Consider the following 12,394-nt stretch of genomic DNA (forward strand, 5'->3'; position numbering starts at 1 on the left):
TTTCTCTTGATTAGTGAGCCTGATGCTCCTGCATGGACAGATAGTTAGCTGGTCTGGCATGATTTTTCTCTTGGCTCTTTTGAGATATTTGCGAATTAATTGCTTAATAATGCATTCCAGTATCTTTCCAAACACCAGAATTAGTGAGAGTAAATCTCTACATTTACAAGACCCATCCCAAACCCTTCCTTTACAAAAGATGGATTTACAAAAAATGCATGAGAAATGAATGGAAGCTATTTTAAATCAGAGCCTAAGCTAAATATTATTATCAAGACAAATCTGCTGAGGGTGAGAAGAGGTGGGAATTACAGAGGATACAACAGTGGCAATAACAAAAAGAGGATGAAAAGTCGCATTATACTCTTAGAACTGATTAGACTTGTTAGTTATTACTGATTCATTTTAATTAAGCTTCTACTATACGTCACATGTTTTAACCAGCGATCAGATGGACCTTGCAGGGCTTCTATTTTACACAGACCATGAACAATTGTCATTAAAATATATACTGAGTTAAGTTTCAGTTAAGCAGTAAGTTTCAAAGGGAAAAATAAACCAGGAAGGTGGATAGACTGTGTTTGGAGTAGTTAGGAGGGTCTCACTGAGAAGGTAACATCTGAGTAAATAAGGGGATAAAGGGGGCAAGCCATGTGGCCTTCTGGCAGAAGCTCCTTCTAGAAAGGGGAAACGGCAGGTGCAGAGCCTTGGGGCAGAGGAATGCCTGGCATTTTTGTGATCTAGTAAGGAGCTCAGAGTGTTTGGAAAGGATTCAGCCTGATAAATAGGGGTGTTGAGAGCATCAGAGGATATAGGTCTAATATAGGGCAACCAACAATGCATCTCAGTTAGCCTGCAGTAGTCTGGGTTAAGCCCCCAGTGGTTGATTGTTGATTATTCCCAGTCACTCTCAAAAGTGTTCTGGCTTGGATGATAAATTATATGGTGATCCTAGCCTAGTAGGTCACTCTTAGAACTTTGACTCTTACTCTTAGAGACATGGGAAGCCATGGAGGGTGTGGTCAAAACTGAGGCAAGATAAGACTCAAGTTTTATCAGGATCACTGTCTTCTGGGTTGAGAATGGACTATTGGGATGGGGTGGCAAGTGGCAAGAATGAAAACAGGAAGCCAGTTGGGAGCCTATAGAATGATCATTCTAGCATGTGCAGGGCAGCCGGAATTGAGTTGTTTGACTTAAGCCATACAGATAGCTGGTGGTCCAAATGGGACTAGGATCCATCCTCTTGACTTCTAGTCTGGTGTTCTTATAACCTGCCCAGTTTCTCTCTTGGTTTAAACTTGAGGACAAATGGAATGCCTTACTGGCTCTTTTCAGGTCTATTAAGCCTCCTGTTTGATGGCACAACCCAGTTGCTTCCTCTTTATAGTGTGAGGAATAGACGTGAAACATCTCCCCCACCCACCCCTTAACTAGCTCATTTTGAGTGCATCAACCAGGATTTTCTTAGGCCTTTCTCTTGAACTTCTGTATTTACACTTTTGGCTCATGTGACCTTTTCAGAATAATGGACTCCATATGTTCAGGACATGCTTATTAACTCATGAGTGTGTGATATAAGCTAATAAGTTAGTATAGAGCCTAAGTACAGATGTGAACCTAAATTTTATGCCCGCTTAAATAGGAGCGTTAAGTGTTAACGGGAATGAAATGGACTCCCACAGGTAAATATATCTATGGAGGGAATCCTTCAGTTTTGCTTGTATTTATTTCCGCTTGATCCTTATTTTATTTTATTTTTGCACGAGTTATCTTCAGTTTTTCTTCATTGCTTTCTTCAGTTAGAGTGGATAAATGGGAGGAAAAATACATGCACTGATTATACACTTACACAGTCAATGGCAATTGAATATGTAGAATACACTCAAGAGATTGAGAGGCACATATACATAGATTCTATTTTAAATATGTCCTTGAAATGCAGACTTATATGTGTTGAGGGGTGTGATGTGTGTAGACACATTTACATACACGATATTTTAAGTAGCCTGTAGTTTCATGGGGAGTTGCCTAGACGGTGAAATTTAAATTTGTGTTCTTTCTGTTAGCCACTCTATTGTACAACCAGCAACTCGGGCATCTGACAGGGCAAATACAGTGGCGCCTAATGTACTCATTGGATCTCTCCTGGGAATAAAATAGAGGAATAAGCTAACTTTTGGGGTATTTGTAAGAAATGAATAGATGAAAAAGTATTTTTTATAAGAAATGTATGATATGATGTAAGGTGGTCTTTACTGTCTTGATTATTTTTCTGCTGGACATATATGCTTGAGATTTCTTAAGTTTTTTTTTTTTCTGCCTTCAAGTGACCATCCCATTTTCAAAGCCCTTTATTCCATATGCTAAGCAAAAAGTTAGTGGAGTGTTTTAGAGGCTCTTCCTATGGAATGGGGTAGGAGTTAGCAACCTATAAGAAGTGCTGTGTGGGGATTCTGCCCGATTTGGAGTGTGAGAAGGTGGACAGACATGCTGTTGTTACCCATGCCTGGGTGTAAGTAAAACAAGAAAAACCACAGTGGATTGTAGAGCATTCAAGGAGAGAAAGAGAAGAAAGAAGGAAAGAGAATTGTTTGAAAATAGTATTCAAAATATTTAACAACGTCTTCAGCAAAGACTCAGACTACTCAGAGCAGACATGTGCGATAAACAATTAGTGAAGTGTTATCTGTCCTCATTAAAATGGTTTTTAAAAAAACTTAAAACCTCAAATTCTATTTCAGGGGTTTAATCTGAATTGTTATTTTTTATTTCATTTCAGAAGAAAAATTTTTTCTTTATTTTGAATTCAGCTTCTTGCAAATCTTGAATCAAACTTTATACATCAAAACCAACCTTGATACATGCAAACATTTTTTGCCTTTTCGTGCATGAAACGGTGGTACAGCACTTTATATATGGTGATTCGGGAAAGGGACGCCTATGATCAGTTGTATTCCTTATCTGAGCCCCTGAATCTATCATAAAATTCACTTTCTTATTTATTTATTTCAACTCCTGGTGGGATCTATTGGAACAAATAATCCAATATAGTGGATAATCCAAAAATGTCATTTATATTTGGCTTCAGAATACATTACCAGATGTTACTCTAGCAGAATTCCCTTCTTAATTAGACCTCACTTAAAGTAGGAGTTAATTTTGTCTTCATTAGCTGCTTCCAAATCAGCAGGATGGGGCAAGAAGGAAGCCCAAGGCATGCTGGGAAGTTGGGAGGAAGCTGGCCCAGTGCTAAGAGTCAGCAGTAGAACGTGCTCAAAGAATGAAGTTCAAATACAGGTAATCAAGATGATGGGCATATACAGGAGATGTTTATTGAGCACCTTCTTTAAGAATTCTCAGGCGTTTATCAACTCTTTTTTTTTTCCTCCTTATTACTCATGAGTGCAGAAAAATTCTGTAATAGGAATTCGGGAGATAACTTGAAATTTTACATAGTAAAACAATAGAGGCTCAGAGAGGTTAAGGGACCTCTCACACAGATTGATCTCAGAGTAAACAGCCCCTAAGGTATTGAAACTGATTAATGAATGCTAAGAAGACCCCACTGTTTCCTTCTTATTGATGATTTGACTAATGAGGAGGCATGAATTCTCCTGGCCTAATTCGCATTAAGAGAGCTAAGATAATGAAGCTGTGATTAAATGGCTATTAAACTATTTTTATCAAACAGAGATCAAGGGAGTGTAAGAACCTAGAGATGCAGAGTATAATTGCAATTCTACAAGATGTGGAAAAAATTACTATCATAAGCAGGGCATGGTCCTTCCAGATAGTCTGCATTAAAAATCTTTGGGATACTTCATGCAGTTTTGCACTCTGTGTTTCTCCTTTCAGGCGTCAGCATCTCAGAGTCCCCCACCTCCTCCTTAATTTAGTGGATTTATTCACTCTGTGTGCATTTGGGTGAGTTGAATGCATTGTCTACCCCACCATGTGTAACTGGTTGGAAGATCCTTTTGCCAACTGCTCACAAAGGAGCAAGGCCCAGATATTATACACTGGATCCCAAATTTCAATCTTGAGGTGACTTGGGGCGTGTGAAGGGGCTGAATCTACCTTCCTTCAGCTGTACCTTTTGAATTATATCACACTTAGTGCAATTCATATAGGGACCCAACAGTTCCAAAGAGAGGTAATGAATCTTCTGGTTTTATTGACTGCTCTGAACTATCGTTTATTAAGGACACAATACGGCTTCCGATTTGTTGCACATTCTAAATTGTGGTTTGTTAGTATACATGTATGTGTATGTGTATGTGTATCTGTCACTGGAAATTCTTTACACCTTGAGTGAGTTTTTGTTGCTATGCCTTCTTTATTCCTGGAGAGCCCTTAGAGATTGAAGTGTTAGAGTCACAAGGACCTTTATTTAGGTCAGAAGAATAACAGTGGACTTCCTTTATGTAAGGAGAGGCCAAGGTTGAAACCCATCGTGGGAAATGCAGCTTGATAGCCACAGAGCTCCACATGGAAATGTTCCTTGTCTGCTTCGCAACCTTACTTCTGCCTTTCTGCCCCCAGAGGAGACTGAGCTGTTTGTGTAGCTGTAGATCACCACCCAATTGGTGATCTGCTCTCTCTTTTTCACCACTCTGCTTTTCTTTTCCTAACTTACATGGAGCTAATTAGTATATTTTTATAAAAACAGTTATTTTGAACAATTAGAAAGCAGTATCAGAGCCGAGTCTTGGAAGGGTTATCTTGCAATGGCATTTTTCCTGACTCATGTATTTCCATGCCCTGTGAACAGACACGTGTTAGTAGGCCAGTGGGCTTTGTCTGCGGTGACTTTCATTTATTTGCTCTGTAAATTGGGACCGAAGCAATAATGGAAAGTGACATTAATTGTTTGAGTTCTTTTGGTCACATGCGTTGCCTTCTCTGGGGTGTTCGATTGTTGAAACTCATGCCAAATTAATTGAAATCGTCAGAATGAGGGACAGTGTTCACTCAACTTTACATGTACGAATATCTGTTGAGCTTCAACACAGAAGTGTCATCAAACTTTCTTCCCAGTGTGCTATGATGAAAGAAAACAGAGATTTTGAAATCATAGCATTCGTTTCTACCTTAATTCAAGAGCAACTTTATTAAAACAAATGGTCTTGGAGCACCTCTCTGAGTCACACATACACAAGGATGATAATAAAAAGGTTTAATAATTATTTCTAATGGACACTGCCTGTAAATAATGATTACAGTCCCACTGTTCCATACTGATTTAAGACCAGCCTGCCCTTCCCCCTCCCCCTCCCCCTCCCCCTCCCCTCCTCTCTCCCCCTCCCCCCCTCTCCCCCTCCCCCCTCCCTCCCCCCCCCAATGCCAGTCTTCCATTCCACAAACCCTCCCCTCCCATGGTGGTTTCAGGAGAGAGGAGACTTTAAATAGTTGGTGGTTTAATCAGGTCTTGTAAATTAATTATGACATTATCAAGCTCCAGTATTTCTGCCATTGTGTTTGGTGTACACTCACCCAGGCTTATTAAAGGAACTGAAGAAAACTAGTTAATTTAAGTGTTCTTTGTCATTTTGACTTGATTGGAATTATCGTCATTTGTTTACACTAGGGATAGAACTAAGACACTATCGTATTATGTGATTGAAAGCAAATAGGGGCTTGTAGTATTGCTGGGAAGCCAAATGCAAAATTTAAATCAGAGTAAACAAAATTACTCACTTACTGGTAAACATGCTTAACTATTTTTCCTGAGCTCTTTTTGAACTTCAGTGAAGTAAGCCTTTCTGAAAACTGGGATACCTGGAAAAAATGTCCAACTTATTGAAAGTGCTTGTGCGTGTGCTTGTGTGTGTGTGTGCATGTGTGTGTGTAAGCACGCATGTGTGTGCTTGAGACATTTTCAAAGATTATATTTATTAGGCAATATGGGGATACTTATATTAGTGTAAATCTGATTTTGAGATGATTTTGAAATGATTTAAAATAATATATATTTCATTTATATATTTTAAGATGATTTAAAATAATATGTATTTCATTTAAATATAACTTTTATTCATAATAGTTTAATAACCTGAATTTGGTTTTTGGTACGTGGGAGAATCGAAATCAAAATTAAAAGGGAGAGGTTGGCATCTTTGGATACCAGATTATGATCCTCTGCAGAAAATAGGAGCAAATTATTTCAGTATCTTTATTATTAAGGTCACATGGACAGAGTCCAGAAGAGTTGAGGGTGAGGGGGATGCTCAGTAAAGTCTTGTTATTGAATTGAGCAATTTGGATTTTAAAGGATTGACCAGTTTATGGAAGGAAGTGGTGCAATTTTGAAGTTAACATTTCACCCCTTCTGATTAGGGTCTACCACCTGCACTAGTCTAAAAACTCCTCGAATTGTTACTCCACACTGTGTTCCCCAAACTACTTGACTCACAAGGTCAAGTACAGGGCCATTAAGGAGATGGAAACAAATGTTAAAAGTGCCAAATAAAGTTTACCATGAGTATCTATGGCTCTTCTTGCCTTCTTGAATCCAAAACAGAAAGACGTTCATAGTTTTACTCCTGGATTGGAGAATCATCAGTAAGGAGGGAAAGCAATTTTTATGTGAAAATAGAATGTATACATGATAAACGCCTGCCTAATTTCTCTAGTAATACAATTTGATTTTCTGATTAGCTGTCTTATTCTGTGATTCTTGTAATTTTGTCAGGTCAATTAACTGGAGTTCAGTGCTAGAGAGAAAGGAAGTGTGGCACTGCTGGCTTTGTTAGATGTCAGCAGTTTAGGTGTATTTTGTAATAGAATCTGTGTGGGATAATTTAGCTGATATTGTTAATGTCATAGCGTACAGAACTTAAAAAAATGACTTATGAAGCAGGTCAGGTTGGACAACGTGAAGTGCTAAAAGAAGGGAAAGAAAGTGACCTACACAACATATATTTTAGGTAAAAAAAATGCAGATCAATGAATTATTCAGCAAGTAATCAATGACTGTCTACTGTATGCCCAGCATTGACATTGGTTGCCCAGGTACATAAGAATATAGCACATTGACCTATAGACAAGGGGTATGAGCTCCAGTTTGGAAGATCTTGAGTTTTTTTTTACAGAGTGCTGAAATAAATGAATATTCTCTTTTATAATAAATTGTTTACAGATTCTTTCCTTCCCCTGGTAGTTTCTCAGAGGGGCAGAGTTTTGTCTTGTTTCTCCTTGTGTCTCCAACACTTAACATGGCCCTGACATACAGTAGGTGTTCAAAAATATTTGTGCAATGAATAACTGAAGATGAGCTTTCCAAGGATGTGTTGGTGGAAATGAGTGTGGCAGGTAGGAAAATGAGTTAAACCATGTTTGCAAGAGCCCCCGTTAGAGGCGACGTTGCCCTAGAAAGTACCCCTGGTCACAAGAAGTGAATGCATTCAAGAGATGTTACAAAGTAAGGCTCTACCTAGTGACTGGCCAGGTACAGAGGACTCAAGGTGGTTCCAGAGTTTAGGGTCTGAAGAATTGTTATCCAAACCCAGAAAGTCAAGAGAAACAGCAAGTTTTTTGGTTTTGTTTTTGTTTTTTTGGGTTTTTTTCCACGAAAGGTCCTAAGTTTGGATTTTGAGATGAGGGAGCTCTTATCAGGTAGAAATGTCCAGTAGGCAGTTATAGATTTATGACTAAAGTTGGGAGAGATGTCAGGGAGAGAAATAAATGACTGTGGAGTGTTCAGTGATGAGATTATAATTGAAACCATGGAAGTGTATAGTTTTTCTTGGTACAGTTTCAGTTTGTAGTGGTGTCCAAACAGAGGGTTATCTAAACATTTTGGTGGGTATGCTGTACAGGAGATTGAAACACTATATCTGAAGATGCAATAGATGATAATTAAAATGCTCTCAAGCCCTGAGATTCTCTAAATCTTCTCTTTTAGTTAAGGAAACAAGACATAAATATACGGAAAATGACTGTGAACAAGACAGAATCGTATTTAGCAGTGTTAACACCGACACAATAAATAGCTAAATTGGACAGCTCAACAATCAGAGATTGGTACACTAAAGGTATTAATTGATTGCGTGATTCAGACCAAAAGGGATTTGGAATTTAAGGAAGACATGATCTTGTGTTCTGGCACGGATGTTCCAAATTTCATGTATCACATACTCATTTGGGTAAACATATTCAGCCTATGCTGATTAATAGATTACTCATCTCCCAATGTAAACTAACTCATGACTTCTGTTTTACTGTTTTTTGCAGAAGATAGATGAAGAGAATGAGGCAAACTTGCTAGCAGTCCTCACAGAGACACTGGACAGTCTCCCTGTGGATGAAGACGGATTACCCTCATTTGATGCACTGACGGATGGAGATGTGACCACCGAGAATGAGGCTAGTCCTTCCTCCATGCCTGATGGCACCCCTCCGCCTCAGGAGACAGAAGAGCCGTCTCTGGTAAGAACCCTTCCTACTGTTTAACAGGAATTGGAGTTTGCCTCTGGCTACCCGCTGCGTGGGTATGATGTAGTAACAATAAGGTTTGGATTTTTCATTTAGACTGATGCCAAAATAATCCCGAAGCACACTCGGAGTTGCAAATTCTGTGATTCTGTGTTGAAAAATGTTGATAATACAGTCTTCATGTGGTCTCACTGCAGTTTTTTAAAACTACCTTTTGTAGGTTTTTTATATCTTAGTATTATTGATGTTTGTGGTTAGAAACTTAGAAAATATAGACAACGAAAGAGAATAGACAAAAAATTCACCTGTAATTTCAAATAATCTCTAGTATCAAAAATTATTGAAATCTCTTGTTTTAAGATATATCATGAACATGTTCATGAATTTTAAATAGATGCATAATTTTGAATGGTTGCATAGTATTTTATTGTTTGGAGATGAACTAATTTATTAGGCAATCCCTTATGGTGGGGATATTTAGTCTTTTTCCTGGTTTTTTTTCACCATCATAAATTGTATGATAATTGACGTATTTGTAGTTTTATTCTCATGCATATTATTTTAGAAATAGAAGGTAGATCAAAGAGTATGCAGTATTTCAAGGCTTTGGATCCATAATTCTTATGAAGACTGGAAAATAATAGCACATTTGCCACCTAAGTTACCTAAATTTATGGTAGGCAATGAAGAGTAGATTTATTGGCAATGAAGAGTGAATTTTCTTTTCAGTGCAGTACTCGACCAGGATTTTATTAGTTCTAAGACACAGTTTACCTTCTCAGCTATGGTAGCCATTTGTCATTTGCCATAAATCTGATGTAAAAGCATGCAATGTAAATTATGGAATGCCATCCTGCAAACTTTAATAAGTGTGCTTTGGCCTGCCGTTTAGGTGTTGTTTCTCTCCCGTCTCTAAGTTTCTGTATGTTGAAAGCATTCCATGTAAACCTATGGAGACCCTACTTATACGCCTTTGCAGTTTGAGATTTCTGGTTTAGAGGAGAATATCTCATAAGCAGTGGCAACATATGTATTCCCCAATTTTTCCATGTGCCAGTGTCATTGGCTTTGCTGCCTAAGACTCTGATTGATTTCTTTACGTGGATACCCAATGATTTTCATCCACACAGTGGTTTCAGTTGGGAGGGGCTGTTGACTCGGAGTCATACTACATAACCCATCAGGGAGGTCCTGGAAGGCCAGTAAGTCAAATGAAGAGAAAGACGTCAAAAGAGAAGAAATGCTTCGCCTAAGCCAGAACCCAGATCTCTTGATCTACAGGCCAGGACTCTACCTACTTAAAAATTCTTTTTAGTGAAAGCCACTCTTTTATCCGAAATATTATTTGAATCAGTAGTGTTTTACACTTGATGGTGAAACATGATTCAAAACATCACAGAATCTTTTCTTTATTGCCCCTTGATTCATTTGGATTATTGAGGGGGAAATATACACCCCACCCCACCCCCACCCCCACCCCCAAATCCCCTAGTCTTCATTTAGTAAAGCAGCTTTTCTCACCTCATAGGTATTTGGAAATCCTTTTAGGAAGATTCTTCTGGCTTACTTTATCTAAAAGAAAAATTAAAGTAGATACTACTAAGTCTCAAATGTAGGAGAAGGTAACACTTTTACAGTTTGTAGTGTAATGCCAAACTTTTTCTTACTTTTTAAAAATGTTTCCTTAGTGCTGTTGTGCTAAGGTGTGCTATGATGAGAGTGAATTCATTTTTGTAATTAAAATTAATTAATTTTAAGTTTAAAATTTCAACAGCTTATTCTAACGCTGAAAAGATGCCTAACGTTTCTTGCTTTCTCTCTTCCTTGATATGTTTCCAGCTTAAGAAGCTCTTACTGGCACCAGCCAACACTCAGCTAAGTTATAATGAATGCAGTGGCCTCAGTACCCACAACCATGCAAACCATAATCACAGGATCAGAACAAACCCTGCAGTTGTTAAGGTACAAATGTAAAGTTTTTTTAATACAGGAGGGGAAGTCACAAGGGACTTTGGCTTAAAGCTATAAAATAAACAATAGGTTTCTATGTGTTAATTCAGCTGGAATCCTGCAGCGGCTTCCTAATGGTGAAACAGATTACGAAATGGGTGTCCAAAAGCAATACTCTAGCTATTTTAAACTAGGAAGAGTTCATCAACGCTTTGTCTTTGGACGGTTGAAACGACAGTTCTTACTTCTTGCCTACTTTATTAATACACGCAGCAGCGTGGGCAGATAAAATTTGCTGATAGTCCGGTATCATCTATGAGTGACTTTAAGATGCTGGATTGCCATTTTGCCAGCTGTCTAACCTGAGAAAGATTGCTCTGGAATCACCACAAAAGATCTATCTCTGCCATTAATTGCATGGAATGCTGGAATGACATAATTTGGTTAGCGGGCTGTATTAAACAATGTTTGTCTTGCCATTCACTGTGAGTGAAAACGGAGCGTTAAGGGGTACTTGAGAGAATTGTGAATACTGGGCTCTGGCAATCAGTGGCAAATTAAGGTTTAAACCGGCTTTTTTTTTTTTTTTTTTTTTTACTCACAGTAAAGGCTCTGTAGGGTCTTGTTAGTTACATGTTGCTGAGTAGGAACACTGAAATGTAGGAGAAATGAAATAAAAAGCTGCATAAATGTCATTTAGGAATTTTAAATGTAATTTTCTTTCCTTGTTCTGCAAACAATTATTCACAGCTCATAGATCTAGTACACTTAGACTGAACACTTCATTGAAAATCTCATCTCTTCAGAAAACCTATATCCATTCTGATAAGGTTCAGTTCACCAATTTTAGCTTTCTTTATGCCTTGTTTTTAAGACCGAGAATTCATGGAGCAATAAAGCGAAGAGCATTTGTCAACAGCAAAAGCCACAAAGGCGTCCCTGCTCGGAGCTTCTCAAGTATCTGACCACAAATGATGACCCTCCTCACACCAAACCCACAGAGAACCGGAACAGCAGCAGAGACAAATGCACCTCCAAAAAGAAGGTCCACACACAATCTCAGTCACAACATTTACAAGGTAGGCTGTGGACCCAAACACAAGCTGCTGGTGAGGGCACAGAGGGCAGGGCAAGCCTACACGGGGCTGAGGATACCCAACCTTCGGGCTTCTGTTCCATCGGTGTCTCTCTTGAAAGAGAACTCAGCACTTTATGATAACTGGGGGGAAAAAACATCCTTCCTTGGACACAGGTTGAACATACCCTATTTAGCTGAAATGCAGCCTAATTCACAATCACCAGAAGGCACCTGAAATGTTAGCCGGGTGGGGAGCCAGGGGTGGTGTAGAGGGAATTGCAACATCTGATGAGGTTTGTAGGAATCTCTGAATTGCTGAGATAACTGAAGTTCTGAGCAAGCTGGGCTAGCCAATTCATGAAAGAGCTTTTATTTTTTCCCTTCCAATAATGGAAAAAAAAATGAGGCACTGTTGATTTGCTTGCTGTCTATCCCTTATGAAATAGTAACTAGTATTTATGCAGTCTCTCATTTATCATGTGCATTCTTCTTGTTTTAGACTACGTGGTATACTCACAAATTTTATTTTGTAAATAAGGATTTGGAAATTCCTGGATATTTTAAAAATTTGCTTTCTATTTAAAAAATATAAGCTTATATTACACTAAACATCTGGGGTGATTTTTATTGTCCCCGTACGTTACTAGAAGGCTGATACTTCTGAGGCAGATCAGGGTGATTTGGGGAATGTCTGTCTTAGCAAAGATAAATTTTCTTTCTTTCTTTCCTTTCTTTGTTTCTTTGTTTCTTTCTTTCTTCCTTCCTTCCTTCCTTCCTTCCTTCCTTCCTTCCTTCCTTCCTTCCTTTCTTTCTTTCTCTCTCTCTCTCTCTCTTTCTTTCATTCTTTCTTTCTTTCTTTCTTTCTTTCTTTCTTTCTTTCGTCTTCCTTCAAAATATTCTAATTGTAGAGGCCCAACGAGAGCCCATAGA

General features: G+C 38.4%; 1 protein-coding gene across 3 annotated transcripts in view; it reads left to right on the top strand.

Moving 5' to 3' along the window:
- The window catches only part of PPARGC1A (PPARG coactivator 1 alpha), a 296,593-nt gene that overhangs the window by 250,743 nt on the left and 33,456 nt on the right, over nt 1-12,394 (top strand). For all 3 annotated transcript variants that reach the window (XM_065877552.1, XM_065877554.1, XM_065877555.1), the window contains exons 3-5: nt 8,236-8,430; nt 10,276-10,398; nt 11,261-11,465. In XM_065877552.1, coding sequence (XP_065733624.1) covers nt 8,236-8,430; nt 10,276-10,398; nt 11,261-11,465 — 523 coding nt within the window. The remainder of the gene's footprint in view (nt 1-8,235; nt 8,431-10,275; nt 10,399-11,260; nt 11,466-12,394) is intronic.

The sequence above is a fragment of the Phocoena phocoena genome, chromosome 5 (assembly GCF_963924675.1).
Source record: "Phocoena phocoena chromosome 5, mPhoPho1.1, whole genome shotgun sequence".
Taxonomy (NCBI): Eukaryota; Metazoa; Chordata; class Mammalia; order Artiodactyla; family Phocoenidae; genus Phocoena; species Phocoena phocoena.